This window comes from Triplophysa rosa, linkage group LG1 (assembly GCF_024868665.1).
Source record: "Triplophysa rosa linkage group LG1, Trosa_1v2, whole genome shotgun sequence".
Lineage (NCBI taxonomy): Eukaryota > Metazoa > Chordata > Actinopteri > Cypriniformes > Nemacheilidae > Triplophysa > Triplophysa rosa.
In genome coordinates this window covers 19,203,942-19,231,324 of record NC_079890.1, presented here as the reverse complement: position 1 = coordinate 19,231,324, position 27,383 = coordinate 19,203,942, and the positions used below count along the sequence as shown (strand labels likewise).

The following is a 27,383-nucleotide window of genomic DNA, read 5'->3' as shown; positions in this document are numbered from 1 at the left end:
AAGGAGCAAATCTCTGCAGGGAGAATCTAAGGAATTGGAGTTGTTTGTTGAAGAAGTGCGGAAGAGATTTTCCAGCTGTTTTGTGGAAAACTGCTTCCCTCACAACCCCTTTATTCATTTATACATTTTCCATATGGAAACATTCTCGAGTCTAATGTACACATATATTTTAGTCCTGCAAAAAGACAGCTTCTTTTCGGAGTTAGATGTTTACTGTATAGAGACAGTATGGATATTATTTGCCCCAATATTTACCCATGGTCAAGTCGTACACGTTGAATGTTAAATGTGTTTAGTGTATGACTAACATACAGTATGCTAAGGGCAGAAGTGTATGTCCAGTTCAAGTACCTTTTTATATGTAAAGCTCCCTCATCATCCATTTGTCAGCCTTTCCATAATTTCAGAATGACACTCAGAATGAACAACACATCACAAACCAACACTACACCACAGGGACACATTTTCTTCCATTACTAAGAGTCTGAGTGCATTGGTCTCCATTCACCTATGAAAAAAAGATTATGCTATGCTCATTCCCATAAAAAAAACTGCATGGTGCTAGAAGGGCTCGCATTGCATGGTTTCCAAACAATAAATAGATAAACAATAAAAAATAAAGAATAAACAAATATACCTCTTCACTGAATTTTGCAGAATCCCAAAGAGCTTGTACCATATTAATAGGATCAGGATGTTTGTGTTCAGAAAGAACCACCAAATCTAATAGCATACACATGTGGATCTGGACAAATGGCTCTGCGCCGTTCCTTTTATTTTTCATCTCGTTAATTCATTAATTTAGGATAATTTAATTTTGGATCATGGATCTGGAAGAGGAAAGGCGATTAGTCACAACGGATTGTGGAATTTATTAAAGAATGAACAGACACACAAAATGTAATTCAGACAAATATCTCCAACATCTTCAATGTGATTTGTGCCAGAAACAAATGGATTACCTATGACTAAATAACATATCCATAAACCTGCATTACCTGTATTTCATTTTCACATTATCTTGTCACAATTGGGATTTTTAATTCAAAATTCTAAACTTTTTAACAGGCATTTCTGGCGTGTAATTCTGTCAAAGCTTCCTTGAAAATACTTTAGTGTTTGTGTAGGATTAAATTAAGTGTCTGTGCAGGTTTGTGAGCTATAGGAAGCACAGCAAAGACTTCAGTCATCTGTACACTGAATCAGGGAGGATTCAGTGTGTATACTGTCATAATGAATGGAAAAAGGGTCCTCATACTGGAGAGAGAGAGAGCGATGCTTTGTTCCCTCTGGACTCTACATTTAAGATAAAGGAAAGAGAAACACAGGTCAAATATTAAACAGACTATAAATTCCTATATGCAAAATTCTAAAGCAGCTCCCCGGCCAGGCAAATAGTGCAAAACAGTATGCAAACGGTGGCGAAGAACCCAAAACTCCAATCAAGAAAAAAAAACTCAGGAGAACCCAGGTCCAACCAGGGGATTCCAGTTCCCCTCTGGCAAAAGCTGCTGCCTCTGCACAAGCTTGACAGTGCTAAAATAAAAATAAATAAACTTACTAATAAGGTAAATTATAGATTTAAGATTATCATTAATACAGTTTTTGCCCATTGCTTACACACTAAAACCGAATGCTTAGACCAAAGCCTCAATACCTAAACTTCTTGTAGCATACCTTAAACACAGTGTAACCATAACTTAAACACATTGCCAACTTTGCACTTTGTTGGCAATTGTGTAACACACTTATTGCAAAACACTACACACATTTTCTTACATTAGACACTTTGTTCAAAAACGAAAGTACAGTATGTGAAAAAACCTAACCAATGACATCTTGTGGTGGCATTTTCTACATAATGGTTGGACGACCTCCTCAAGGTGGAAGGGAACGGCTCTTCACTCAACAACAAGAGCTTGCCATCATTGAAATGGTGCGAGAAAATAATGCAATCCGACTTCGTGAGTTGCAACAACGCATAATTGCAAATAGAAATGAACTCAACAATATCAACAGGGTCAGCATGTCTACACTAAGTCGCATCCTACAGAAACATAACTTCAGAATGAAGCAGCTGTACAGGGTGCCATTTGAGAGGAGCAATCGAGGAATTCTTTTCAGCGTGGCGGCAACCACACACCCGCATGACTCTTCTACAAGCAATGGAAGAGGTATGCGGAGACATTGAGGTGGGATCAATCCAAGGGTGGATTCGGCACACAAGGCGATATTTTCCCCGATGCCTAGCACGCGAGGACATCGCCTGTGATGTTGACGAGGTCTTGTGGCCAGAGCCGAGCAGAAGGCGGGATCCATAAGCCAAGGCTGGCTGAGAGTAGAGTACTGTTCTGCACTCTTTGATGCAACAAGTACATGAGTTGTTGTTGGAAGTGTTCCTGGTTCCGGTTGATCTAACTAATGCAGCCTAAACCCTCAGAGGATTTATATTATGGAAGTGTAGTGTATGCAAGATTAAAAAGATGCGTCTTTAGTCTAGATTTAAACTGACAGAGTGTGTCTGCCTCCCGGACAGTGCAGGGAAGACTATTCCAAAGTTTAGGCGCTAGATAGGAAAAGGATCTACCACCTGCATTTGATTTTGAAATTCTAGGTATTACTGTAATACAAGAGGAGTTCACTCAAGTACTGAGGAGCTAAACCATGTAGGGCTTTATAGGTAATAAGCAAGATTTTAAAGTTAACGCGATGCTTTATAGGTAACCAGGAACAGGAGCAAAGACAACAAACACAAATATGGAAAAGACAGTAAATGACGATCTGTCTGGCAGAGAGGATAGTTTCTGTGTTTTTACGCACATAGGAGGGTCCTCTGTGCTCCATTCATCACCATGAGCTGTGGAAAATGGAAAGATGAATGGTTGAGCAATGCATTACATAAGCTCTATTTATTTATTAATGTATTTTTAAAATTATAACTTATTATGATCATATTTGGCATTTTTACCAGAAAGTGGAAAACTTAAGGTTCTTTTTTAAATACTCCATTTATGGCGTCTTAAACTATTAAAGCCATGAGTGAGGTTCGTTTGTTTCCATTTTCATATATTACTGTACACAACTGTAAAACTTAAATGAAAAAATGAAACTACTTGCGTCTTCTTGTAAATAATCATTTTTTATTTATGCGCTGATTTTTTGAAGAAACTTATTTAAGAGACAAGTGAGTTCAAATCTTTTGGGGTTTTTTTTCAAGTTGATTGATTTTTAATGCTCCATACACCCAAGAAAAAGTGGTTAAGCATGATTTCATTCTCTTTTTTTTTATAATTTAATAATCAATCAATGAATAAATGACATGAAATTACTCCATGCTTAAATGCAATGGCAACAATCATGATCTCACCATAACAAACAAAGGTAACTGCTGTCAAGGAGACTAAGGACAAAAAAGGTTTGATTATCAGAAGTTGCGTGTTGCCTATGTGAACATGTGTTAAACATCTCACTTGGAGACATTTTGGACTGCATCCCCCCTTTCTTAAGATGCAATCGTTCGGAGTATCAGAGGCATAACAATGAACTTATTTCAGTTAGACCGCAATTATTTGCATTGCAGCATGTCAACCCTCTGTCACGTATCCATAAAAGACTCCTTTGAGAAGTATTACTCATTTTGTAGAGAAATTCAATCCTCTGAAATAAAATGCCCATGGTTATGTACAGTGTGTATGTGTGTGTATATGAGAGGGAGTTCATGCTCCCACGACAAATGTGTGGAAAGTGAAGGAAGAGAATGAGATAAATGTTCATTTTGTTTTAAAAAACTGTCAGTGGTAATAGATTGTCTTTGTCATCTTTTTTAGTTCACACGAAAAGCTCTTTTCTAGCCTAAACACTTGTAAAGTGTAGGTGAACAACCATTAGCAAGATAATTTGAGAGTTATGAGGAGAATATTAGCCAACATCAATATTTAACCTTTAATTTGAATAAAAGAGGATTGTGGTGACTAAAAATTAGGTGTTTGAGACATATGTTCATCTGCATTCATTGATTGTTCTATTAAACAGTTCCTGAAAGATAAACACTGTGTAAATGTTGTGATTCCTAAATGTAGTCTTAGAAGTAAAAATGGATATTTGAAGGATGCTCTGTGGATAGATGTGAGGGTTTCGTTCCAAAAATAGTTTTGACACAAGGCCTCATGAGAAATAAAAAGATTCTCTCTTAGAAGCTTACTGTGGCTGACAATATAAGTTCACCACTCACATGTCACACATTATTTTCTGTTTTACCCAGTGAAAATAGATCAGTGCTTAAAAGCGTGCAGTTTTGTGCTGGTGGACAGCCATTTACTACATCACGCTGTGAAAAGGTTATGAGGGATTATACATTTTAAGTCACTCTGGATCCAGTCAAAGATCTCCTGCTGACCAGAACAGAAGGAAAGAAAAACACAGAGTGATGTCAGCATTACAAAGTGTTTGAAACAGGCAAATATGCAGTAATGTTGTGTCCATTTAATCTGGCACCTGGAAAGAAGTTTTAAGGAGAGTTACAGGGACCATAGGCTTACATTACACTTCAATATCCTTGTGACTGAGCGTTAAAAATATGGCGGAACAGTGGCAACGGTTCAAGGCCAGAGGGACTCTTTGTATCTTACACAAGGATCACACATGCCTTCCATATGCAGTAAGTGTTGGGAGAATTGAAGCAGTTGGCAGAAACTCACACTCGGCCACCGGTGGGTCCACGCTGGGCTTTCTCTGGTGGATTGATGGCTGGATCACACTCAACAGGAATAGCTGTGGTGGCGTTAAACCTTCTGGAGCTCTGCCGCAGAAGCAGCTCTGTCTCACCTCGACTGAGGTCCATAAATGCCCTCATTGTGCCCAAAACATGGCCAGACTAAGGCAAGCCACGCCACACCATGTCGTCCACGCTGTGAGAAAATAGCCATATTGCCAGCATGGGGAGCTGATGAAAAAACAGCAAATGTTTACACAAAGTTAGTCTACTGCTGGTCGGTTAAGTGCTCAAGAAGAGTCAGTGTTCACAGTGGAATTAATATTTAAGATGTCAATGTGGCATTGTTGCAGACAAAAATATATTTACAAATTGGGTTAATATTGTCATCTTATGTTAGTGAGTGGTCCTTTGATCAAGTGTAACATTCACATTAATGCATTTGATGCTTTCAATCCCTGTGAACTGAACTCTATACGCTAACAAATGAACTAAAGGAACACAAAAATCTAGGCGGATTTAGTTAAAACTAGGAGGACTAGATATTAGATACAGACACACATTCATCCTGCTCTCTTAAATAAGCTCAGTATCGTTGCTTTAGCAGTCATGGGTTTCATCCTAGCAAACCAAGAAAATTCATAGCACTGTATAATGTACTGTAAGTTGCTTTGACGTTGAAGTCTGCCAGATCCATAAATGTAGAATCTCAATGCTTATTCATTGTAGTATGTCACAAAATGCAGAACGGTGATGTTATGTTGGCCTCCAGTGAGCTGGGACTAATACGGCAGTGCCAGACAGCTGAGAGAAGTTTAAATCAGAGCCCCGAATGACAATACTGAACTCAACAGAGCTCATTTCTACCTAATTACATTTCACATTCCTCTCAAATGAACTGAGAGGTAACGCGTCAGAGCGTATAAATATCTGTCACTCTTTATTAAAATATAGCTGACAGTAAGATGGTTTTCATTTCAACATGTAGAATTTTTGTGTGTGTGTGTGTGTGCGTGTGCGTGTGTGCGTGTGTGTGTGTGTGTGTGTGTGCGTGTGTGTGTGTGTGTGTGTGTGTGTGTGTGCGTGACTGCATTTGATTAAAAAGCAATTCTTATTACACAGCACGTCTGGGTGTGACGTGAATTATGTGCCAATGTAAAAACCCAACGAAGATGCCATTACTCATGGGCTCTCTGGTCAATAGTATAAACCTTGCACAAATATTCAGAATTTATTGTGCACAATAAATGATGAATGATGACACAAACTATAAGACTACACCACAAATGACTGTAATTCTCATGCCTAATGTAATTAACTAAAAGTAAACACCTCTCAGAAATCTTATTTGTTTATAGGTACAACACATGACTGATGTAACATCAATTGAAAACATTTGCTATAACTTCTATGCTGCAAGGTGCTGACAGACAAAAGCTGATGGATCTACACATACTTAAAAAAAGTTTAAATCTGGTGATGATTTTTTAATCAAAACTGATGATGTAGCAATGCGTTACTATTACTTCACTCATACTGTACATTTTGTACACAAACAGTCTAACTGCACTTCTTCTTGTGAATCACTGCCTCACTGTGCGATAGAATGACCGGCGAAGGTTTGAATAAAATAAGCACGTGAAGCCCAGTGTGAATAACAGACGAGTTATTAATAATTGTCTTTGATTTCATTACGATCAATGTTTTACGTTAACTGTGGAGTTTGCATCTACAATTGTGTGCGTGGTGTAACTGAGAAAGCTGAACACAAACTGGCAGGGAAAATGATTGAAGAAATTTATCCAATTGACCTAGTTCCTCAGAGGTTTGGGTTTCTGCATGCAATCTCGTGTTCAGAATCAGATTGTTGATATTCACGGAGTAATGCAGTATCGCACTGTCCCTTCATCTAAACTACAGCAGTCCTCCAAGTTAGAAAAATCTGTGTTTTAGCCTCCTCGAGGCACTACACATCAGCACTGAAACATCAGTAAAGCAGGATGCTGAGCTCATGTCTGAGGAAGGTCTCTCTGTCTTATTATCTCTCTCTGTCTTTACTCCAAATCTGGAAGCATTTTAGATCTGGATTCTGTCTGTCTTTTCTTTATCCCTTTTTAATTCTTCCAGACTCGCTCTGTCTGTCTCTCTCTCACTTTCTCCACTGGCCTGCAGTCACATGTGCCCAGGGGGTGGTGAGCAGTTGTTATTCTGCAGCTCTAAGCCCTGTTCTTAGTCTCAGTCCCTCAACAGTGATGCCGTAACGTGTCTGTTTTGATAGATTTGTTTTCCGTGGAATAAATACTTTTTGAAAACCACATCCATGTGTTCAACATATCTGGTTAATAACGCTGACTGCGCTTTAACTCACAATCACAAGTGCATTGCTGTTGTATGGTGGTCAAGAAGGTCGGTGCTTTTATTGATTCAATTCAAAATGTATTATAATATAATTTAAAAGTGTTGTCAAACACTCTCATGTGATGTTCTTTGACACAAACAGCCACTGATCATGTTGTACTAATGTACTTTATGGAAGCATTTCCAACACAAACTCATAAAGCACGCATGTGGTCGCTAATTTTGGTTAACTCGTATGAAATCGTACAATGTCATATGTACATTTTAATACATTTTGGGATTAGGGGTGGTACAGTATTTTTTTTTCTTGCATGTAAGTTTTTGTTCGTTTCACAATGTACAAAATAGCCACCCTGTAAAACAGCTACGAATTCCTGTGATATCAGGTTGGCATGTCACTGAGAGTTGCAGCCACTCATGTACTCATATATTGTGTAGAGAAATAAAAGATTTTACAGAAAACCAGTTCGTTGTAATCATTTGGAGTTGTTTCTTCAGAGCTGGGGTAGAAGATTGCTGCTTTATAGTCCTTCATCTCAGATGCTCTGTTACTAGGTGGCCAAACTCCACTCCCACATATTTTTAGGGTTTATGTAATAGTGTGATAAACGAAAAAGCAGCTGTTAAACGGAGAGGGAGAAAGAAAGAGAGAGAGGAGTAAAGGAAAGGCCTGTGGAGTTATAGGTTCTGATGGTTGGCCAGGAAGATTCCAGCTGTAACTCACCTTATATCATTCTGTTCTCTATTAAAAATGTGTTGGTCAGAAGTGTGTGACAGGTTAACTTTTGAAAATATCACAACCCTTCATGTTTTGTAGATATAAAATCTCTTCATGTACTGTAAATGTAGTGCAGGGATTCAAATATTAAAACTTTTTAAAACGTTTACATTAATCTTCATTCCACATGCTTTGATTCAGATGCAGATATTTTTTTCTCATGTAATATTTCACATGAAATATTTCCCTTTTCTGTCTAAATCCGAGAATCTCACAGAAGCAAAAGTTACAATGGAATGTTTTGTTGGGCCACTTAAATTGTTCCCTGCCATCTGAAGCAAAAACACAATGTAAATAAACTTATTTTGATCAAAAAGTAGATTGTGTAAATTTAAATTGATCAGAACATTGATAGAACAAAACATTCTTATGTTTCACTCTTCTAAAATCCTCTTTCATGTGTTCATTTTTAACTACCATTAAATCTTTAAGGAAAGCAGCTGAACTGTTAGCATTTCTAAGGGAATGTTCTGGCTTTGCACTGATTAAAATTGTTTGTTTTTGTCCTTCCAGCAGAATAAATAATTACTTTAGGAAAATCATGTTTGTGCTCCTTCAGTGGTCAGAATTTTATTTCATCTGTCTCTGTTATCATTCACAATATCTGACATTTGAGTAAAGCTCTTAACTCCCCATTCATCAGCCTCCTCCAGTCAGACTCTGTTCACAGGTCCCCACTGAGCTCTAAACTTGCAAATCAGTTAATAAAAAAGAACCCAGTCCCGACAGATTACATAACTTCGCTGTTATTGGATCAACAAAGCATTTGACCTTGTCTGCTTATACTCTGCATATAAGGATACTGTCATGCATGACAATGTTCACATGATATTTTATTCAGTCTTATCCAGCTGTCTATAAATGCAGTGTGTGTTTTTTGTGAAGTCAGAACTTGGCTTGATGTCCTGTTGTTTAATTGTCTGGCCTGTGGGTGTCAAGCTTTGTTCTTCAGAGTCAGTTTATGGCTCAATTTAATTTTAGCCATTTAAATGAGATCCTTCTGTGTGTTAAACTGGAAACTGATAGACAGAAGCAACAGCAAGGTCAAGAAAACAAATAAAGCAAATGTTGATGTTGGTTAGTTTCTATAACATAAGTTTCCACTTAAAAACATGTACATGCAACAGTCTTTTACTGTATGACACTAATTCGTTTTTAATTATTTAATTAGTTATTTTTTTTATTTGTGGTCATGCACATTACACTGTAAGTTACAATTCTGCTCCCAAAAATTGTTTCAGTTTAAAACTACAGTATTTGTATAGGTGTACAAAAACTGTAGCAAAGTCAGGTTCTTTGCCATTTTCTGCCCTCGTGTATTATATGAATAAGCTTATAATAGTAACCACCAAGACTAAACAGAAATTAGAGCAAAATCTGCCATCTGCTGGGACAAAGTGGAAGCACATGTCATTTGGGAACTTTCATTTTAATTTATTTTTAATCGAATTCTTTTTGTACTTTCATTTGAAAACCTTTCAGCCAATGTGATGTGCAAAATGTAGGCTAAACAAATATGTTTGTTATGTACATACATATAATTCTGTGCTTTTATTTTTTGTTTTGTTTTGTTTTGTTTTGTTTTGTTTTGTTTTGTTTTGTTTTGTTTGACTTTACTTTACTTTACTTTACTTTACTTTGTTTTTATTTTATTTGTTTTTATTTGTTTTTAATCTATTTTTTTAGGTATCATTTCTATTTTTTTTCTAAGTTTGTTTTTCAAATAATATTTAGGCAAACTTGTTATTTGATTTTAATTAACATAAACATAGTAATACTTTTATTTTTAGTTGCAATAAACTATAACCTTGGTGTAGGAGTGCCATCATCTATGTAAATGTCACTGTCAAAATGCAACCCATGACCCAATGACAAAATACAACCTAATGACGCCCAGGCTCATCAGTCATGTGAGAAAAGCATGTGTCTTTTGTGACAGGATAATGTTTTAAAGAAGGAAAGCAGATCTGCACTGCCTATGTGTTTCCATGGTGACGGGGCACGGGTGGAATGCTCGGAGGCCCAAAGCGGCAGGTGCTCCTCCCTACAGGGAATTTTAGCTGTTTAAACATCTCAAAAACCTTCTTACTTTTAAAACCGCCTACAGGAAAATCTGTGTACAGTGAGAAGGTGTGTTTGACTGATGCATGAATAGAGCATGACATGCAGTTTAAACTGACGCACATCTTTGCATTGTTGGTTGTTTGCATCAAGGAACTCTGATGCAGAGGTGTGGTTTGCAGGTGCAAATTCAAGTAAGGCCAGTTCCCGGATAACCTCAAGCCAGATAGATCCCTCCCCTTACCTCTTGTGTTTGAATACACACTCTCTCACACGATCCTAGTTTAACCTTCCTCGATCATCTCACCTGTGCTTATCAGAAAGAACTCAGGTAGGTACACAGTTTTCATCTTAAATACATAGAGACCTGATTCGCGTGTGTCCTTTCTTAAACATTTAACAAGTTTTGTTTGTTGTAAAATGGAGAACTGGTATTAGATGTCAGTGGAGGCTATTGAAATGTTGATCCCCATCAGAGTTTGGAACAATAAGAATAAGAAATCATCTGAAGGGGATGTTTGATGAATAATTCAATGAATGATTCATGTTAATGACTTAACATGTGAATGTATTATAATGTTAGACACATTATCTAATGAACTGCTTTGTAACCTACGTATAACTAAATTTGTATAACAAATAGCTTAACCACAGAATCTTCATCAAAATTACATTTCTTCTAAGACAATCAATGTTTCCTTTCTGATTTTAATTCTGTCTTTCATTCTGCTACGTACATCATTCGTTTACATGGGTAATTCCACAAACTCAATGCAGGAAAACCTGTTCTGGTACATTCTAAGAATAGAATACAGTATATGGCTCTAGGAATGAGAGAGAGAGAGAGATCATGTCTAAAATTGTGTTATACCTTTCTAATCACATGTGAATAAGATTTTGACAGTAAATACGTTTCAAATGGCCTCATAATTTTGCATGCATTATAATTCATTGTAATAATAAATAGCAATACAATGGAAAAGAATAATCCATAAACAGCCTACAAACATCAAACATCAAACAAAATCAAATGAAAAAAGAATTAATAGTTATCATTTATGTTTCATAATTATGAATAATAAAAATAACAACACTTTCTTAACATGCCAGATCAGCTCATTTGAATTCCGGGCCACATCTTTAGAATTAACATTTTTAACAGGTGTGGGGGTTTTCTTAAAAAATGGGTCATTACACTTTCTTATTTCTGTAGCATTATCACACCGGTTATAAAGTTTTGTTTGTGACAATAATGGACAATAGAAAGAAAAACTGGCCCAACAAGAATTTGCTGAGAAGTATCAGTGCAATGAACATACACATGCAGTCATGTGTAAAGGTGTAGGTGTGTCACACAACAACATTCATTATAATTATTTATAAAAATTAATATACAGATAAATTAAACATCATTATCATCTTAAATGTTGTTTGTATCACACCTTCAAAACGTGTATTATAATAGTATTTGTCTGACCTTTTCATGTTTTTTTGTTTTCATATTTGCTTTGAAATAGTTTTTCTCAGAATTAGCATCTACATATAGTTTGGTGTGTACTTTGTATACCAACCCCAGAAAAGTGTGTGCTTATTTCAGTGTCAAGGTTGAATGGTGTATGTTACATCAAGAGGTCTTAGATACACTTACAAAAAGATACACAATAGAAATGGGTCATGGGAGTATAAAAACAAAGGGTTGCTAAACACGAGTTTCTAGTAATGAACTACAGTAAAGAAGACTTTCATTTAGTATGAGAGACATTTTAGGTTTCGCCTCTGAGCTATGATTTCATAGTTACATGGCTTTTTTTAAAACTATTTGTTCAAACTACTGGCCTTCCATGGGGGCGACATAGTAGCGCATGACACATCTTGGGTAAATGGCATCTGTAAAATTAGCTTTTGGTGATATTCCATCTGTCAGTATAGTTCAATTACGGCTGCCGTAAGAGACATAAAAGAATTCTAAATGCAACTTAAACTTTGCACAATTTTATTTTTGAGTTTTTTCTTGCAATATGTATGTTCCTTCTATAAACATGTATGATATCTTAATGTTATGATGTTTTGGCAGATAGAGGAAGCAGACATGAAGTTGACACTGGGCATCACGCTCACACTCACGCTCCTTCTGTTGCTTCAGAACCTCCAACAAGTATCCACCCAGATTCCTGACAGCTGGGAAAGAGATAATTATACAATATCTGAAAATGACAATGGAGAACAGTCACTTAAAGAAGAAACCAATAATGAACCAACAGGAGAAAATGACTTAGGCAATGTGAATACACAGGCGACACCACAGAACAGTGAGAGCAGTTCAGAAAACGACGGACAATCATATGGCTCCTTTTATTATACTGAAAATGAACAACAGGACCAGAATCCCGCAGTTACGACACCGATGCCTCCAGCAGCAGACGTTCTGCCAAATATTGAGACAGAGGAAGGAAGTTATGAGAGCCTTGCTACTACAACACCGCCTCAAATCGCACTTAATTCCAGTTCTGAACTCTCAGATACGTCAGCAGAACACAATGAAACAGAGACACAAGAGACAGCACCAAATACCGTCACATCTGAGCCAACCCAGACCACTCAAGCCGATCTTAATGGCACATATCCTGATCCACAACCAGAGAATACCACCGGAGACAGCAGCCATGACGAAACAGGTTCTGGATATTTTCCCTCAGAGGTACCTGCTGAGAACCCAACCACCACGACAGAAGCTCATGAAGATCAAGAGAACATGCAGAACATGACTACAGTGAAGCCATCTGAACCACCAGCATACAGAACAACACAGCCTGTGACTCCACCTGCCATCCCTGAGATGGAGACCACTGCTGCCCCAGACAGTGAGAATACAGAAACAGACGTAAATGGATCTTTTGACACCAGGGGCGATTTGGCAAAAGGTTCGAATCACTAATTACTTCAAGCAAGCATTAAGGTATAGAATGTTTGAAATTATACAGTAAAGACAGGGATAGTTCGCCCAAACTGGATGTTATTTCATTACTCACCCTCATGTCATTCCAAATCTGTATTAGAGCTGTAATCGGGCCTTAAAAGTTAGGCCCGACAGTGCCCGAGACCGACAGAATTCGGCCCGAGCCCGACAAGTACATTTTGATTGACAGCTTTTTAAAAGCCCGAACCCGTTTACAGCCCGACATTAGGCTATTCAAATGTGCGCACGCACACAGTTTTTTGTCAAGAATGAGTCATTTATACATGTTTTAACATAATTTATTAATGACTAACGTAGGCTATAGGCCACTTGGATGTTGGAACAAAGAAATAAATAAGTCCTCTGTAACATCGTAACATCTCACATATCCCACTGGCTCATTGTTCTCATTATGCACATGGTCAAAACTTTTCCACACCTCAGACTTTGCTTTAGTTGCTGGTGCAACCAAAACGTAATCGCCAGAGGCAAGCCTCCGTTTCACCTCCTCAGCCAACCCTCAGCATCCATTTTTGCATCTTTGTTGCGCTAATCGGAACGCATCACATGACCGCTCATTTACCGCGCAAGCCCGAGCCCGGCCCGAGCCCGTGTAAAATGATAGAAATTTAGCCCGAACCCCAAAGAGATCTTCAGCTCTAATCTGTATGACTTTGCCGAACACAGACAAAACCATTTTAAAGAACATTGGTCCCCATTGACATCCATTGTATCAATTCTCAAAATATCTTCTTTTGTGTTTCACAGAAGAAAGAGTCATATAACAGATTTTGATCAACAATAGGGTGAACAAATGATGACAGATTTTTTATTTTTGGGTGAACTATCCCTTTAAGGTTATTTAATGGCTGATTCATAATGAGACACCCACAAGCCTTTTATTAAAGAATGGTTCTGATACGAGTATTATTTAAATATTTTTTAATTAATAGGTAAAAAAATGTAAATTGATAAAAAGTAAGAAGTGGCAGTATCACAATATCAAGAAAAACCCCATCAAAGTAGAAATAGAATTACAGTAATTCAATCTCAGTCACAGTGTTTTGACTCTTCATAAGCATTATATCCCTGTCCTTTTCCACAGGTCACGTATAGTTTCAAAGCACACAAATCTTTTAATTTCATCCCTCAAGCTAACCCACATTTCCAGTTTTTCAATTTGGGTATAAAAGCCATATTTGCTGCTGTTCCTCTGTGCTGGATTAGGTTTCGGTCTTTGTTTGTCCCCTGCCCTGGGCCAGAGTGTCCAGTTACTGACACCCTGACAATAAGAGTGGTGTTCACTGTTCACCCAAGAGATATTGGGAGGGGCTCCTTTTGAGGTCACGCGTGGACCAATGTGACATAGACAAAGTCCAAACCGCAACTGAGACTTCAAAACTGATTACATTGTCTATGTTGTTCATTATAATTTTCTGATCAACATGAATTTAACTTGAGCAGGAGGGTGTCTCTGTACAGTTTTGTTTTAGATTTAGCATTTGTTTAATCATTTTGTATCTTTGGTCATTGCAGTTCTTATATTTGTTATTATAAACATCAAATATGTCTTTACAGGTTTTTCTTCAGACGGCGTTCAAGACACAAAGAAAAACCAGGCATGGGGCGTCATCCTGGTGGTTGGGATTATTGTGGGGCTCATTGCCTTGACAGCATTTCTCATTCTTAATCGAAGGAACAGAAGAGATTTCTCTCACAGAAAACTGGTGGAAGACATCTCGCATGATCCAGGTAGGCCTAATACAAAGCTTTCCTTTGTTATTATCTTCGGTTCTATCTGTGTTGAAATATCATCTGTTTAAATACACGTGAGGGTTTCTATGTGAATAGTGTTTTGCTGTTTATTTATTTTTATTTTTTTCTCATCTGACCAAAGTTCACCGACTGGATAATAGCGAGCCACTGGACTTTGGTTACTACAATCCAGGACTGCAAGGAGACAACATCCAGATGGCCAACTTTCCACAGGGCCGGTCAAACTAAGAGGAGATCTGTGATGCCAAAGACACTTTATTTAATTTCACACTCATGTGAAGACAGAAGGTTGTAATGAAGAAAAGATCTTCATCTTTGCCAAATGAAATGATTTTACACAAGTGCACAATTAAACAATTTTGTTGTGGTGTCTTTTACATCTATCTGAAGGAACCAGAAACAAAGGAACCAAGAATATTTCTTTGAAGTTCAAAATACTGTAGAAGTCATGCCTTTAATGTTATGTGTTATTTTCATCTGAAGGTCTAATTTCTTGACATTAATATTGTAGTTTGTGAAAACCATTTGATTTCTGAATGTCAGTATAAGCAAAACGGCGTGTCACAACTATTGCATACTTGGATGTACTGTATATAAGAAAATGTATGAATGAAGTGGTGGATTCCCTACTATCTTTCTTCTGAGCCTATAATATCTGTAAAATAGTTTACAAAGGATTTAAGTAATCTAAAAACGTATTGTAAAAGTGAATCAATATCATGAATAGATTTTAGAATAATAAATAATAAAGTAACATACCACTTTTTCAGTATCAGATCATTGTATAATCAAAATATTTGTAATGGTTTTTGAAGCGCTTTGATCACCAGTTCAATCCTAAACGGTTGTTTCTTCCACTCCTGTAGATGGCGCACATTCCCTTTAAATACAATAAACACCTCCTAGTAAACATAGCAAAGAAAGAGTTTGCCTGTGGTTGTTGAGTTTATTTCGGATGACTGTGACATGATTAAAACAGAAAAGGTTTTACATTTGAACAGCTCAAAGGGCAGAAAGGTTCGTGTGGTCCGCGAGCATTATGTGAGGGAACAGGTGCCATGTGGGAGTTCACTGTGTCAGGCAGGCTGTCACAACGGTAAGAAAGAACATCAACACGCACGCCACAAAAATATAATACAGCACAAATCTTAAAAATAACCACCCTTTGCCTAGAATGTACAGAAAATATTAAGCATTTTTGTCAACCGGCTGCCGAGGGATCACCCTCCCTGACAGATGCTTTTTATACAGTACTAAAGGGGTTAACGTTATCCGTGCTGGGCTTTTTTCTTGCCTTCGTTTTTTCATCATTTTTGCTCCAAGTCGTCAATGTCACCATGTTATCATTGTATTTTATTAGGTAAAAATATGATTTTGTGATATAGGAAATTAATTGGAACAATTCTATATGAAACATTATTCGATTTTAGAGATCGTGAGACATTAATACATTGTATAACTTTATTAGTAAACAGCATGGCTAAGACCAGTGCCTAACCAGCATAGTCCTGTCAGCAGGCTGTATAAACAACAAAAAGGAAAGTTACAGTAAGATGACTTTTTGTGCTCCACTAGATGGAAAGGTGCTATCCAGTGATGTGACCCACTATGTGGTTCCGGATGGGGGGGTTGTTCGGGATTTTCTGGAGATTCTGGAGTTCAGGGAGCTGCAGGGGATTGTGTTCACCCAGACAGCCAACCAGCACACCCGTGGACGCAGGTCAATACATATCACAGTTATTATTATACTATTACTGTTATTAAATTGCATGAATAACTTGTTTAATGAAAACTCATCTTGGCAAACCTGTCCAATTGAGTTCATGTTGCATTTTTTAAAAGTCGTTATCTTTATCTCATACAGGCACTACAAAAGACTGCGTGCTCTGCTTAAAGACCCTCGCCATGATTGTGTGCTATTTGCCAATGAGTTTCAGCAGAACTGCTACTGCCCCAGAGACAAGGGAGAGTCTCAGGAAAAATGGCATACAAGGTGAATCCTCAAGAAACCTGTCAAGACATATTCAACAACACATTTGCTGTTTATGGTTGCATTCCATTCCATTTTGCACCCCTTTCCTGTCATGATTCTGCCTCATCATATCATGTCTTTCTTGGTCTAGTGGCAGGATCATGACAGAGCCTCATGTTTTGTGTGGAGAGAGGCATGTTATTGTTGGTTCTGACATAGCATGCGCTCTCTCCGGTCTCGTCTTTGGCCCCGCCCCTCTCGTTTCCTCGTTTAGCTTCCCATCAGTGTTTCATTCTGGACACCTGTCCCTTGTTAATTATCCTTTGTTAGTCTCCCTATTTAATGCCCTCCTATTTGCTGTCCTGTGCAGTTCGTTTTGTGATGTTACCTAGGGCTGGGCGATGTGTTACATTTTTTTAATCGATAATCGACTTTAAAATCATCGCGATATTTGATCATATCGGGTGTGTTTGACTTCATGCAACGTTGCGCAGACGATCGATCTGCGGATACGGACCGGGAGGGAATTCGTTCCGCACCCGCCAAGTGCCAAACAAACACGCACCAGTGCACACACACACACACACACACACACACATAGGCGCGCCACACGCACAAACCAGTTTTGCAGTGACTTCTTTCATCAGGTAAAGCGCGTAGATAAACCGTAAAGCTTTTATGCAGTAGAAAAATGTTGCAGGTCTCCTGAAATTTCATCCTACCCGTCAGAATATCCTACCAGGCATGCGCACATCAATGTTACGTCATTTTTTTGCGCTACCTGTTTATTTTATACTGCTACGGGAATATGATAGTGTATTTTCGTTGTTAAATCATTCTACATATTAGTTAATACCTATAGTACAATTTGATTGGGTGTTGCGGTGTAAATTAATCCTACATGTTTATTTTAAGATGGTAGGACTATCTGACAGGGTATTTTGCATTGTAAAATCATTCTACCTGTCAGTTCTTTTGTCTTTTTTTCCCCCATCGTGGGTTTTTATTTTATAATAACGATTTGTATGTTCGCTACTGCTGCCTGCGCTTGGGTTCTTCTCTCTCTCGGCCCCCAACCCTGACATTTCCTTTACAGCAGTTTAGCTGTGCTATTTCTATCATGTATTTTTCATTCAGTTTAAAAGACAAGTTTCTTTTATTTTTCCTGTGTTGTTTCAAAAGTCAGTGAGTAATCGTGTTACATGATCGTGATCTCAATATTGACCAAAGTAATCGTGATTATGATTTTTGTCACAATCGAGCAGCCTCAGTTTTAGATGTATAACATGTCACCCTGTATGTTGTCAAATTCTTTTAGGAAAAGAGAGTGAACCCAATTTTACATTTCTTTATTTGGAATCAAGCCTAAAGTTATGAAATAATATTGGTATTCATTAGGTAAAAGGTTATCATGTGCATGACAGTGTCTCATACACATACTAATGGTTATTGTAGACACTTCAGAAAGTCAAAACACGGACTCAAACTTGCTTACTTGATCATTTCATGTGTGAAAATGACTACTGTTTATTTTATTCCAGATGTGTCTACAATGCAGCAGTTTGGTACTTTAACCATCTGGCTGGACTGAGGCCTGTAGTAATGCTTGCAGAAGATCGTGACGTTATTTCTGAATTTAATGCCCTAAACAGCGGAGTGTATGTCATCTCAACACAGGTGTGTGTTGTCTATTTCATGTGTAGTCAGTAGTGATTGACTATCGTAGAAGTCTGGTAACACCTGTGAACTCTGCTGTAGGAGTACCTGGCAAGTTTCTGGCCAGAACTGCAGGCAGCTCAAGAGCTGTACAACTCCATTGCTCAAACACTTCAGGAGCGGGAGAGCGAGGGAATGGAGAAGGTGTATGCTGAACATCTGCCCGCTGAGGTGCTGGAGGCTGGTATTAAATCTGGCAGGTACATCCAGGTAATTCGTTTCACTTAGATCTTCCAGTTATGTTAAACCACCCGTCTTTTCTGGTTGTTGCTTAACTGTATGTATATTCAATCCACTTTCTACTTTTTTAAGGGAATTCTGAATGTGAACAAACATCGGGCCCAGCATGAAGCCTTCGTCCGTTATGAAGGCTCTACTAACAAGAATTCAGGTTGTTATAAATACTTTTTACACGGCTCGTTGGAATGCTTGATTCTGATTGGCCAGTCGCGACATTTGCAGGTTTGTTATTCCCAGATAACAACCTCTTAAATTCAGCAAATCATTTTGACAGGTTTTTTTACAAATTATGCGTGTATAGCTTTTAATAACATATATGACATTATATTTACAAATGATTAAACCAAACTGCCTGTTTGTGACATCTGAATGTTGTTTCTTACCTTAAAAACGCAAGTAAACAGCTTTTCCTGGCGGAAGGTCTGCATTCGGTAAAAATGAACTAATAAAATATTTCAAAATCACATTTCATGTCCAGTTTCTTTCTCATGTGGAAAGTAGCCGTGTAATAAGCAGGATAATGTACAAGCAGCCGGCTGTTTTGGGGGAAAAAGCCCCTTCAGTGCAAAGTCAAGTCCTGATCACACTGTCGGGGCTTATTTCTGCCATAACAACCAGCTGCCTGTACATTATCCCTTACTTTGCAATTCTATATTTCCGATTATTGTTGATGGTGATGGGATTTACGTTACCTGACCTTGTTCATGTAATCCTGTGTTTAGAGCTAAACAGTGATGTGCTGCTCAACGGAGTGAAGCATCGTAACCGTGCGGTGCATGGAGACATGGTGGTTGTAGAACTCTTGCCACGTAATGAGTGGAAGGGGCGGACTACGGCACTAACAGAGGGTCAGGGCGAGGAGCGGACGATGGAGGACACACAGAGCCAGCCCATGCCCACAGGTAACCATGGGTCATACTTGATGTTAATATTTAATACATAATCCTCAGGTCCCAAAATCACAGAATTCTAGATGGATGGCTATATAATATGTGCCTTATCTGCTTCTGCCATTTTTCCGTTTAGGCAGGGTGGTGGGTATTCTGCAGAGAAACTGGAGAGATTATGTCGCGAGTTTTCCTCCTCTTGAGGAGGTGCAGTCGCAGAGCCGTAATTCACAGAAGATCCTGCTTATCCCGTGGGACTACCGCATCCCAAAAATCCGCATCAGCACACAGCAGGCCGAGGCATTGCAGGTTGATGACTAACTTAGTATTTCCAACACATCATGGTATATATGTAATAGCAGGATTTATATGTGATGTAATATCACAATCACATAATTAAAATATGTTATGTATGTTGTTTTTGTGTAGGACTGTAGAGTTATTGTGCGTCTGGATTCATGGGAAAGTACTTCTATGTACCCAAATGGCCACTGTGTGAGGGTCCTGGGTAAATCAGGCGAGCTGGAGACAGAGATTCAGACCATTCTGTTGGAGAACTGCATCCATGTGTCTACATTCTCAGAGGCCCAGGTGAGTTTATCAACCATCCCGGATGAGCTACGGATGTTTCATTTAAGAAATATAAAGTAAATCTCAAAAATCTCTGATGTATTGGTGAGTTATGCCAAATACCTGTTGCACTCAATGTCAATGGAAAAACACAGCATCATAATGTTTGTTGTTTGTTTAGTTGCGTGAGATGCCAGTTAACACAGAAGAGAACCCGTGGCAGATGGACAGCAGTGAGGTGTCCTCTAGACGGGACCTGAGAAACACTCACTTGGTGTTCAGTATTGATCCGAAGGGCTGTGAGGATGTAGATGACACCTTGTCTGTTCGAACTCTGCCGGGAGGAAAACGTTTAGAGCTAGGTGTTCACATCGCAGACGTCACTCATTTTGTTAAAGAAGGCTCTCTAACAGACTTGGAGGCACGGTCGAGGTATGGTGTTTTATCCGTCATTCAGATTATAATGGTAGAATATTTATAGAATGATTGTTCAGTTGATCAGAGATATATTGTCGATATGAAAAGTTAAATTGAATGTCTTTTTGGCCACACTTGACAAAAATTTGGTACCATATATTATTTAAAAGCTCAGTTAATCGCTATAATAAAATATTTTAAAGGGACAGTTCACCCAAAAATGAAAATTCTGTCATCTACTCACCCTCCTGTCATTTCAAATCTGTATGACTTTCTTTCTTCTGCAGAACACAAATGAAGATATTATGAAGAATGTTGTTAACTGGCACCCATTGACTTGCATTGGTTTTGTGTCCATACAATAGAAGTGAATGGGTGCCAGTGCTGTTTGGTTACCAACATTCTTCAAAATATCTTCTTTTGTGTTCTGCGAAAGAAAAGGTCACACAGGTTTGAAATGATAACAGAATTTTCATTTTTGGGTGAACTAGCCCTTTAAAAGCATGGCAACTAATTCAGAAACATGTAGTTTACTTGAAGTTTGGTATTATTTGTGTAAGTCTCCAAATCTAAACTTAAATTATCAGTCGCCCCTCTTTTCTCAACGTAGGGCAACCACCTACTACCTGGCAGACCGCAGGTATGACATGCTGCCGGCAGTGTTAAGCGCAGACCTGTGCTCCCTCCTTGGTGGAGTGGACCGGTGAGTACTTCGTCTCCCTTCATCTACTTATTACACACTTTATCTCCTTCTAGAAATTGGACCATGTGCTCTTAATATCCCCCCCCAAAAAAAGATCTGTCACTTACTACAACCTAACGGTAGTGAAGTGTGAAAGACATACATACAGGGTATGATTCCATATGTCTGAACGGTAATGACTCAAGGGATATTCTTCGAGTACTCTATTGTTTGATGAAATTATCATAGCTTATTCTGTGTTACAGATATGCCTTGAGTGTGCTGTGGGAGCTGGATGCTGATTCTCTGGATGCGTGTAAGGTCTGGTACGGTCGCACTCTTATCCGTTCATCCTATCAGCTTCACTATGAGCTTGCCCAGAGCCTGCTGAATGGAGAGGAGGTTGAGGTGCCTGAACTAAGCCAACTGAAGGGCTCTCAGCGGGATCAGAAACTGGCTGAACTTTTGCAGGCCCTGGAGACCCTGACAAGGGTGGCCAGACACCTCCGGGCACAGAGGGATAAAGGAGGTGCTCTGCAGTTAGAAGGGGTGGAGGTGAGGGCTCAGCTGGATGAGGACAAGAACATTACTGCCCTTGTGCCCAAACAGCCTCTGGAGGTTCATGAGACTGTGGCCGAGTGCATGATCTATGCCAACCACTGGGTGGCACGCAAGATACAGGAGAGCTTTCCTCACCAAGCGCTTCTGCGTCATCACCCACCACCCAAACAAGAGTACTTTAATCACTTGATTGATAGCGCAAAGGCCAGGGGCTTTAGTATTGATACAAGGTAAGATAACGCCTTATCTTGTAAATATACTGTAAAATGCATTTATGTTTTATGTACAAATAAGTCAATTATATGTCAAATAACGTGAAAGCAGAGTAATGTAAATATATATGTATTATTTATGTAAAATGAAAAATAATATTTTTTATGGATATAATGTTAATACTGTAAATCAATATAACAGTAGGAAACAAAATCACCAAATAACAAAATCAACTAACTAGATAACTAAAATAAAAACGATCACCCTTAAATACACAGTAGTGGCCAAACACTAAAAAATCAAAAACAAACTTCAAACAACTACACAACATGCGCTTTAAGACATCTTTAATATTATATTTGAATGTCAATTTTTCAAAGTTGGCCACAATTTTGTATTCTATTATGAAGTATTCCGTATTATCTTGCATTATATGCTTGTCTTACACTAGGTCAAACAGAGCTCTGGCTGATTCTCTGGAATGGGCAATGGACCCTCAGGACCCTCTGGTGAACAGGTTGTTGAGAATGATGGCGACCCAGGCAATGTCTAATGCCCTTTACTTCTCTACAGGAGCCTGTCCAGAAGAACAGTACTATCACTATGGTACGTGCCTTTCATTCACTCACTGCCCATCTTTGTTACATCATGCCTACAAATTCCATGTTTATTAATAGTATCTTGTTTTCGTGTCATGTTTAGGTCTCGCTCTGGATCGATACACTCACTTTACTTCTCCAATCAGACGTTATGCTGATGTAGTAGTGCATCGGCTCCTTATGGCTGCCATTCAGCTGGAGAAGGAAGGGTCCTTTAACAAGGCCTTGGCCGGTGACAGAGAACTCGAGGAGCTGGCTCAACAAATCAACAACAAAAACAGAGTAAGTAAGGCCATTAACCCCATCTATAGCACAGTTGCAGTAAAATAGTAATGTCTGTTTCTCTGTTTGAATGACAGGCAGCGCAGCACGCACAGAAGCAGTCCACAGAGCTCTTCCAGTGCCTCTACTTCAGAGACAAAGACCCTCACACAGATGAACGCTGTGTGGCTGATGCTGTCATCTATGCTGTCAGAGCGAACGGATTTCTCATCTTCGTACCACAGTAACCCACCTGCTTATGGATTTAAATTGGTTGTAGAGTATGAAGCAAAAATGAGCTTATGTTAATTTATCACACAGGTATGGATTGAAGGGAGCGGTATACCTTAAGGATCGGGATGGTCAAGTGGTCAGCATCAGTGGGGATGGAAAGTGTGAGTGGCATGCCGGGACGTTGCAAAGATACCCTGATAAGATCAGCACACGCACCAGCACTGGAATCCATACCTTTTACCTATTTGACCATGTTACGGTGAGTACATACTGAGCAAGGCGTATTATTTCTGTACTTCAATTTATTACTGTCAATTACATTTTTCTTAAATCGTCTTTTTTTTGTCAAATCCTCTGTAGGTTCGTATTTCTGTAAAACCATCCGGTTGCCATGCTGACACATTGTGTCTGGATCTTATCAGCAGCAAGCCTCATCGTGCCATGCAACCCGAGTCACAGCCAGCTGGCAGCGGCCGTTCTGAACTGGTTCAGGAAGTCGTGCGCTGGGCAGAAGAGGCCTCGCTTCAGGCTGAGGAGAAGAAGGGAAGAAAGTCCAAACTGAGTAGGGAGGAGAGGCAGTTTAGACAGAGCAAAACACCAAACCTCTATGTTATTTTACAAGAGATCAGTGAGCTTGCCCTGCTGGATCTGTCTGCCTGCCAGATCACAAATACAGAAGCACAGATGTGCACTACATCATCTTAGCTTTATAGTGTCGTACAGTACTTCCTAGATATAATATCTTGTGTAGATAATATGCAGAGTTTTATGGGTAGATTTAATATACCTGCCATGGACTGAAGATCGTTTCCATGTGTCCAGATGTGTACTGTCCTCAGAAAGAAACCCAGGACAATAGTTCTAATCCAGACCTAGCTTGTTTATATGTGGATTTGTTGTAAAAACAAACATGTTTAGGAATTATAAACACTTTTTTCCTTGTCCAGTATTGGCACATTCTGTGTAAATATGATGATGTTGAGGGTGTGGTGGCAGATACAGTATTTCCTACAACAATTAAACAATATCATAATGTTTAATATGATCACAAGTGACACATCTATTGAAAGGTGTTTTACATGGGCTGAGAAATTCCAATGAAAAATTTAGTGTAAACTTGTAACAAATCTCCATCAGTTTAGCAGTATAGTAAGTTCTCTGTTTTGATACCTTTTGCTTTGTTTAATTGAGAAACCTATTCATTCTAAATAGCAATGAGAGAAAATGGGACTTAATATTTAAGAGAAACCAGTGTGTAACTGACTATTTTCTAGATGGTTAATAATGCTTTACATTTTACCCATGAAGTGATTTGATCATGACTTTTTTTTTTAAAGAAATAAAAAGTATTTTTCCATTACTAAAATTGTACTAGTTCCATTTTTATAGTTCTCTGTGCAGTACTGTGGCATTAAAGTGCAGACGCTTCACAACTCCCCTAAAACACTGGCACCATTTGCATGACATCATTAAAATATGCAAGGTTATTACAAACACTTTTATTTAGAATATCAAATCACAAAAACTGACAACAAAAGAAATTTAATTCAAAAAGAAACAAGAACAGCACAATATTAGGACAACCCTACAACATATATGGCATATATATATTTGCTCAATGGCATCTGTTATGTCTTTATATTTTGACACTATGATGATACTCCAACCAACAATATAAATGGAAGCAATGAATATTAAGATCTGAAGAATGGATGTGATTCCTAGTGAATCTGAGATGACTGAATAGAAAATGTTTTTTCTTGAGCTAGTTTAATATCCTCACAGAGGATCAAGGTAATGTGTTAAGATTCAAAAGGAAATAGATTATTTTCTGTCTCTCTGCAGGGCGAGAGTTGGTGTCACTCTTCCCTAAACATTCCACTTAGATGCAGATGATGTTTTGTATACAAAGTCACATACGTAAAGCAAGTATAACATTTCAGCTGATATTGCTTGGAGTGATGTTGAAGAGAATATCTATTACCAAAAATGATTTTGCAGGGTCCATAGGTGGGGTGCTCTTGAAACAAACAGGGAAGATGCTTTCAATTACTATCATCATCTATGCCATTTGGAACTGGGCTGGCACATTCATTATCATATAATGGAGAACTGGGAGGTTTAGCTAGCTTTTGTTTGAGTGGAGTTTCATTTGATGTGCTCTGCACAACGCCCGGATTCTCTTGACTAATGTACAGTCCTGAGGAACTGGTTGAAGGTTCATCTGCTTCGTCCTGGGTTAAATTCTGAGAAGATGCTGGGAAAATCGTACAGAAAACATACAGTAAATTAATTGTGTTTAAAGAAAGCAGAAGCTAAATCGTATTAAAAACTCATCTTACACAGGTTTAGGGTTAATTCTTAAGACCAGAGGCTCAATGTAAAGCCTCAAGAGATCCCATACGTACCCAACTTCTGCCGTGCTAGTCTCCTCTCCAGAGCAAGCTGTTTGTTGAGCTCAATACGTCGCTGCTGTTCCTCAGTGAGAGACACTGGAGCAGGAGTTGAATGGACAAATGGATCTTCATGAAAACTTGCATCTTCACCTAGACCAAACTCTTCCTGTGCTGGAGCCTGTGCCTCCTCTGAAGGAAGTAGGAAGTCATGGAACCACATCAGATGAATCTACTGATTTCACTTCTAATGTAAGGCAGTCATTATTTAAAATGATTGATTACCAACAAAGTCCTCGTGTGTTAACGGCAAGTCCATTCGAATTCGTTTGAGACACGTCTGATGGAGAAACAGTAAAGAATTCCAATAAACACAAAGTTCAGCTCCTTTCCAACTTAATAAACATTGCATCAGAAGACATGTTTTATAACTGATTTTTTAATTTGGTGCTCATGGAGCCAGTATCTAATGCATGTGTACATGCAGCTAAGAATCTAAAAACAGCACTGGCATAAAGGAGCAATGCATTCTGTGTAAGAAGCCCTGAAGTAAGCTTCATTTTCATTAAATTACAATGAATTTTTTAAACATTTCATTAACTAGTCTTACCTGAACTTCTTTTTTGCCTCCCAAACTCTCCACTTTCTCAATGAAATCTTCAAACTGCAGTTTAGGATAAAGTCTATGCGCCCAGTTTTCCATTTTCTTCAGTACTAGCTTCAGATCCTCTCCCTAAATGAAAAAGGATCAGGGAGATGCTGAGCAAGCATTTATAACTGTATTCTCATATCACTCCGATCCATAATAAAATCATACAGCAAAGTGATATCAAAGGTTAGCCATTGCCTCGTGTCCTTTGCCTTTAAACGTAACGTTGTCAAATAATGTACGTAGAGCTGGAAGACCTTTCTCAGAAATCAACCTAAAGAAAGAGATGATAAATCATAAACGCCACAGAAAATCATAATCTGTGTGTTAAACCAAACATCAATTAATATAGTAATGTGAATGCCTGTTAGAATCGAGTTTCGGCTGAGGCCTCTTCACTGATCTTCTTTTCGCCACGGGCACTTCTGCTAGTTTTGACACTTCTCCTTCCTCTCCGTCTCCTATAATACAACAGAATAGGTTGTGCAGCATAAGCCTGTTTAAACCTAATGTAATCCTTATTGATGTGTTTTGTTGTGAGGTATGTACAGTGGGAATAATGTAGCATAAGAGAATATGCAACACTAGCTCAAGACTTTGGTCATTAGATAAGTAAAAAACTATTTGGTAAAGGTAAAAAAGACTGTTTACTAAACTAAAATACAAAGCACAATTAATCCCATTGAATCCGAGTTGTCATTCATTTATAATGGTGTGGAATGGGAAACGCACCCTCTGCATTGCCAAAAAGACCCTCCTCAAAGTCATTCTGTCCCGGTGATGATGGAGGAGGCAGAGGAGGGTATTTCTCATCCTCTGTGTGCTCATAATCTGGGATGTCATGCAGACTGTTTTCTGATTGACCAAGCATGGTGCATGAGATTCTGTTGAGAGATAGCAACACAAATAAAATGTTACGCTCTGTTTGTCATCGTCTTGTATTGTTTATACCTGTATTATTATTGTAAGTTACACAGTCACCATAAAAAAATAGCCACCGTTTCCCTTTTCTTATTTATTTTATTAATCCCTTCGATAACACTTCAACTAGAGGCACATCGACACTCCTTCCCACTAACGTTAGACACTTGTGTCATGTTCATGCGCTCTAAGCAGACAACATCAAATGTGTTACAACGACCCGTAAGACACCTTCCTTTCCCCTCAAGGATATCAAACCTAAACAATGAGTATTTTCTGTGAAAAATACGTATGTCTTTTAAACTTACTAATGTGTATTATCCAAAGATGAAAGCTCAAGACCGATCAGCGCGAGGAGGACCACACTTTCTAAAGGCGGCTTTTCCTCTGCCAATCAGACATCTGATACGTCACTGGTTTCTCTTCTT

At 38.5% G+C, this 27,383-nt stretch overlaps 3 protein-coding genes across 3 annotated transcripts; 2 read left to right on the top strand and 1 right to left on the bottom strand.

Moving 5' to 3' along the window:
• The first annotated feature begins 10,104 nt into the window (after window positions 1-10,104).
• On the top strand, window positions 10,105-15,542 carry muc15 (mucin 15, cell surface associated). Its single transcript, XM_057360001.1, has 4 exons — window positions 10,105-10,239; window positions 11,983-12,829; window positions 14,443-14,616; window positions 14,762-15,542. Exons 2-4 carry the CDS (start codon window positions 11,998-12,000, stop codon window positions 14,866-14,868), a joined length of 1,113 nt encoding a protein of 370 aa, XP_057215984.1. The 5' UTR covers window positions 10,105-10,239; window positions 11,983-11,997; the 3' UTR covers window positions 14,869-15,542.
• Window positions 15,543-15,598: 56 nt separating this feature from the next.
• Window positions 15,599-24,346, top strand: dis3l (DIS3 like exosome 3'-5' exoribonuclease). Its single transcript, XM_057359748.1, has 17 exons — window positions 15,599-15,736; window positions 16,216-16,360; window positions 16,505-16,633; window positions 18,154-18,289; window positions 18,371-18,538; window positions 18,641-18,719; window positions 19,291-19,470; window positions 19,595-19,764; window positions 19,885-20,046; window positions 20,207-20,457; window positions 21,053-21,145; window positions 21,391-21,915; window positions 22,350-22,504; window positions 22,601-22,779; window positions 22,857-23,002; window positions 23,080-23,251; window positions 23,353-24,346. Exons 1-17 carry the CDS (start codon window positions 15,607-15,609, stop codon window positions 23,695-23,697), a joined length of 3,165 nt encoding a protein of 1,054 aa, XP_057215731.1. The 5' UTR covers window positions 15,599-15,606; the 3' UTR covers window positions 23,698-24,346.
• A 131-nt stretch (window positions 24,347-24,477) lies between these two features.
• On the bottom strand, window positions 24,478-27,379 carry tipin (timeless interacting protein). Its single transcript, XM_057360131.1, has 8 exons — window positions 27,264-27,379; window positions 26,767-26,918; window positions 26,399-26,495; window positions 26,233-26,308; window positions 25,996-26,118; window positions 25,671-25,725; window positions 25,401-25,577; window positions 24,478-25,249 (listed from the first exon to the last, which is right to left on the bottom strand). The coding sequence occupies exons 2-8, from the start codon at window positions 26,903-26,905 to the stop codon at window positions 25,038-25,040; spliced, it is 879 nt and encodes a 292-aa protein (XP_057216114.1). The 5' UTR covers window positions 26,906-26,918; window positions 27,264-27,379; the 3' UTR covers window positions 24,478-25,037.
• Window positions 27,380-27,383: the final 4 nt, after the last annotated feature.

Excerpts from the sequence above, each read along its gene's own strand:
- tipin (XM_057360131.1), bottom strand. The coding sequence starts at position 26,905 with ATGCTTGGTCAATCAGAAAACAGTCTGCATGACATCCCAGATTATGAG. Across the intron at positions 26,309-26,398 it reads CCGAAACTCGATTCTAACAG|GTTGATTTCTGAGAAAGGTC; the intron begins GCATTCACATTA and ends CTCTTTCTTTAG. Across the intron at positions 25,578-25,670 it reads AACACACGAGGACTTTGTTG|AGGAGGCACAGGCTCCAGCA; the intron begins GTAATCAATCAT and ends TACTTCCTTCAG.
- dis3l (XM_057359748.1), top strand. The coding sequence starts at position 15,607 with ATGATTAAAACAGAAAAGGTTTTACATTTGAACAGCTCAAAGGGCAGA. Across the intron at positions 18,539-18,640 it reads AATCTGGCAGGTACATCCAG|GGAATTCTGAATGTGAACAA; the intron begins GTAATTCGTTTC and ends TACTTTTTTAAG. Across the intron at positions 23,252-23,352 it reads ACCTATTTGACCATGTTACG|GTTCGTATTTCTGTAAAACC; the intron begins GTGAGTACATAC and ends AATCCTCTGTAG.
- muc15 (XM_057360001.1), top strand. The coding sequence starts at position 11,998 with ATGAAGTTGACACTGGGCATCACGCTCACACTCACGCTCCTTCTGTTG. Across the intron at positions 12,830-14,442 it reads CAGGGGCGATTTGGCAAAAG|GTTTTTCTTCAGACGGCGTT; the intron begins GTTCGAATCACT and ends ATGTCTTTACAG. Across the intron at positions 14,617-14,761 it reads AGACATCTCGCATGATCCAG|TTCACCGACTGGATAATAGC; the intron begins GTAGGCCTAATA and ends ATCTGACCAAAG.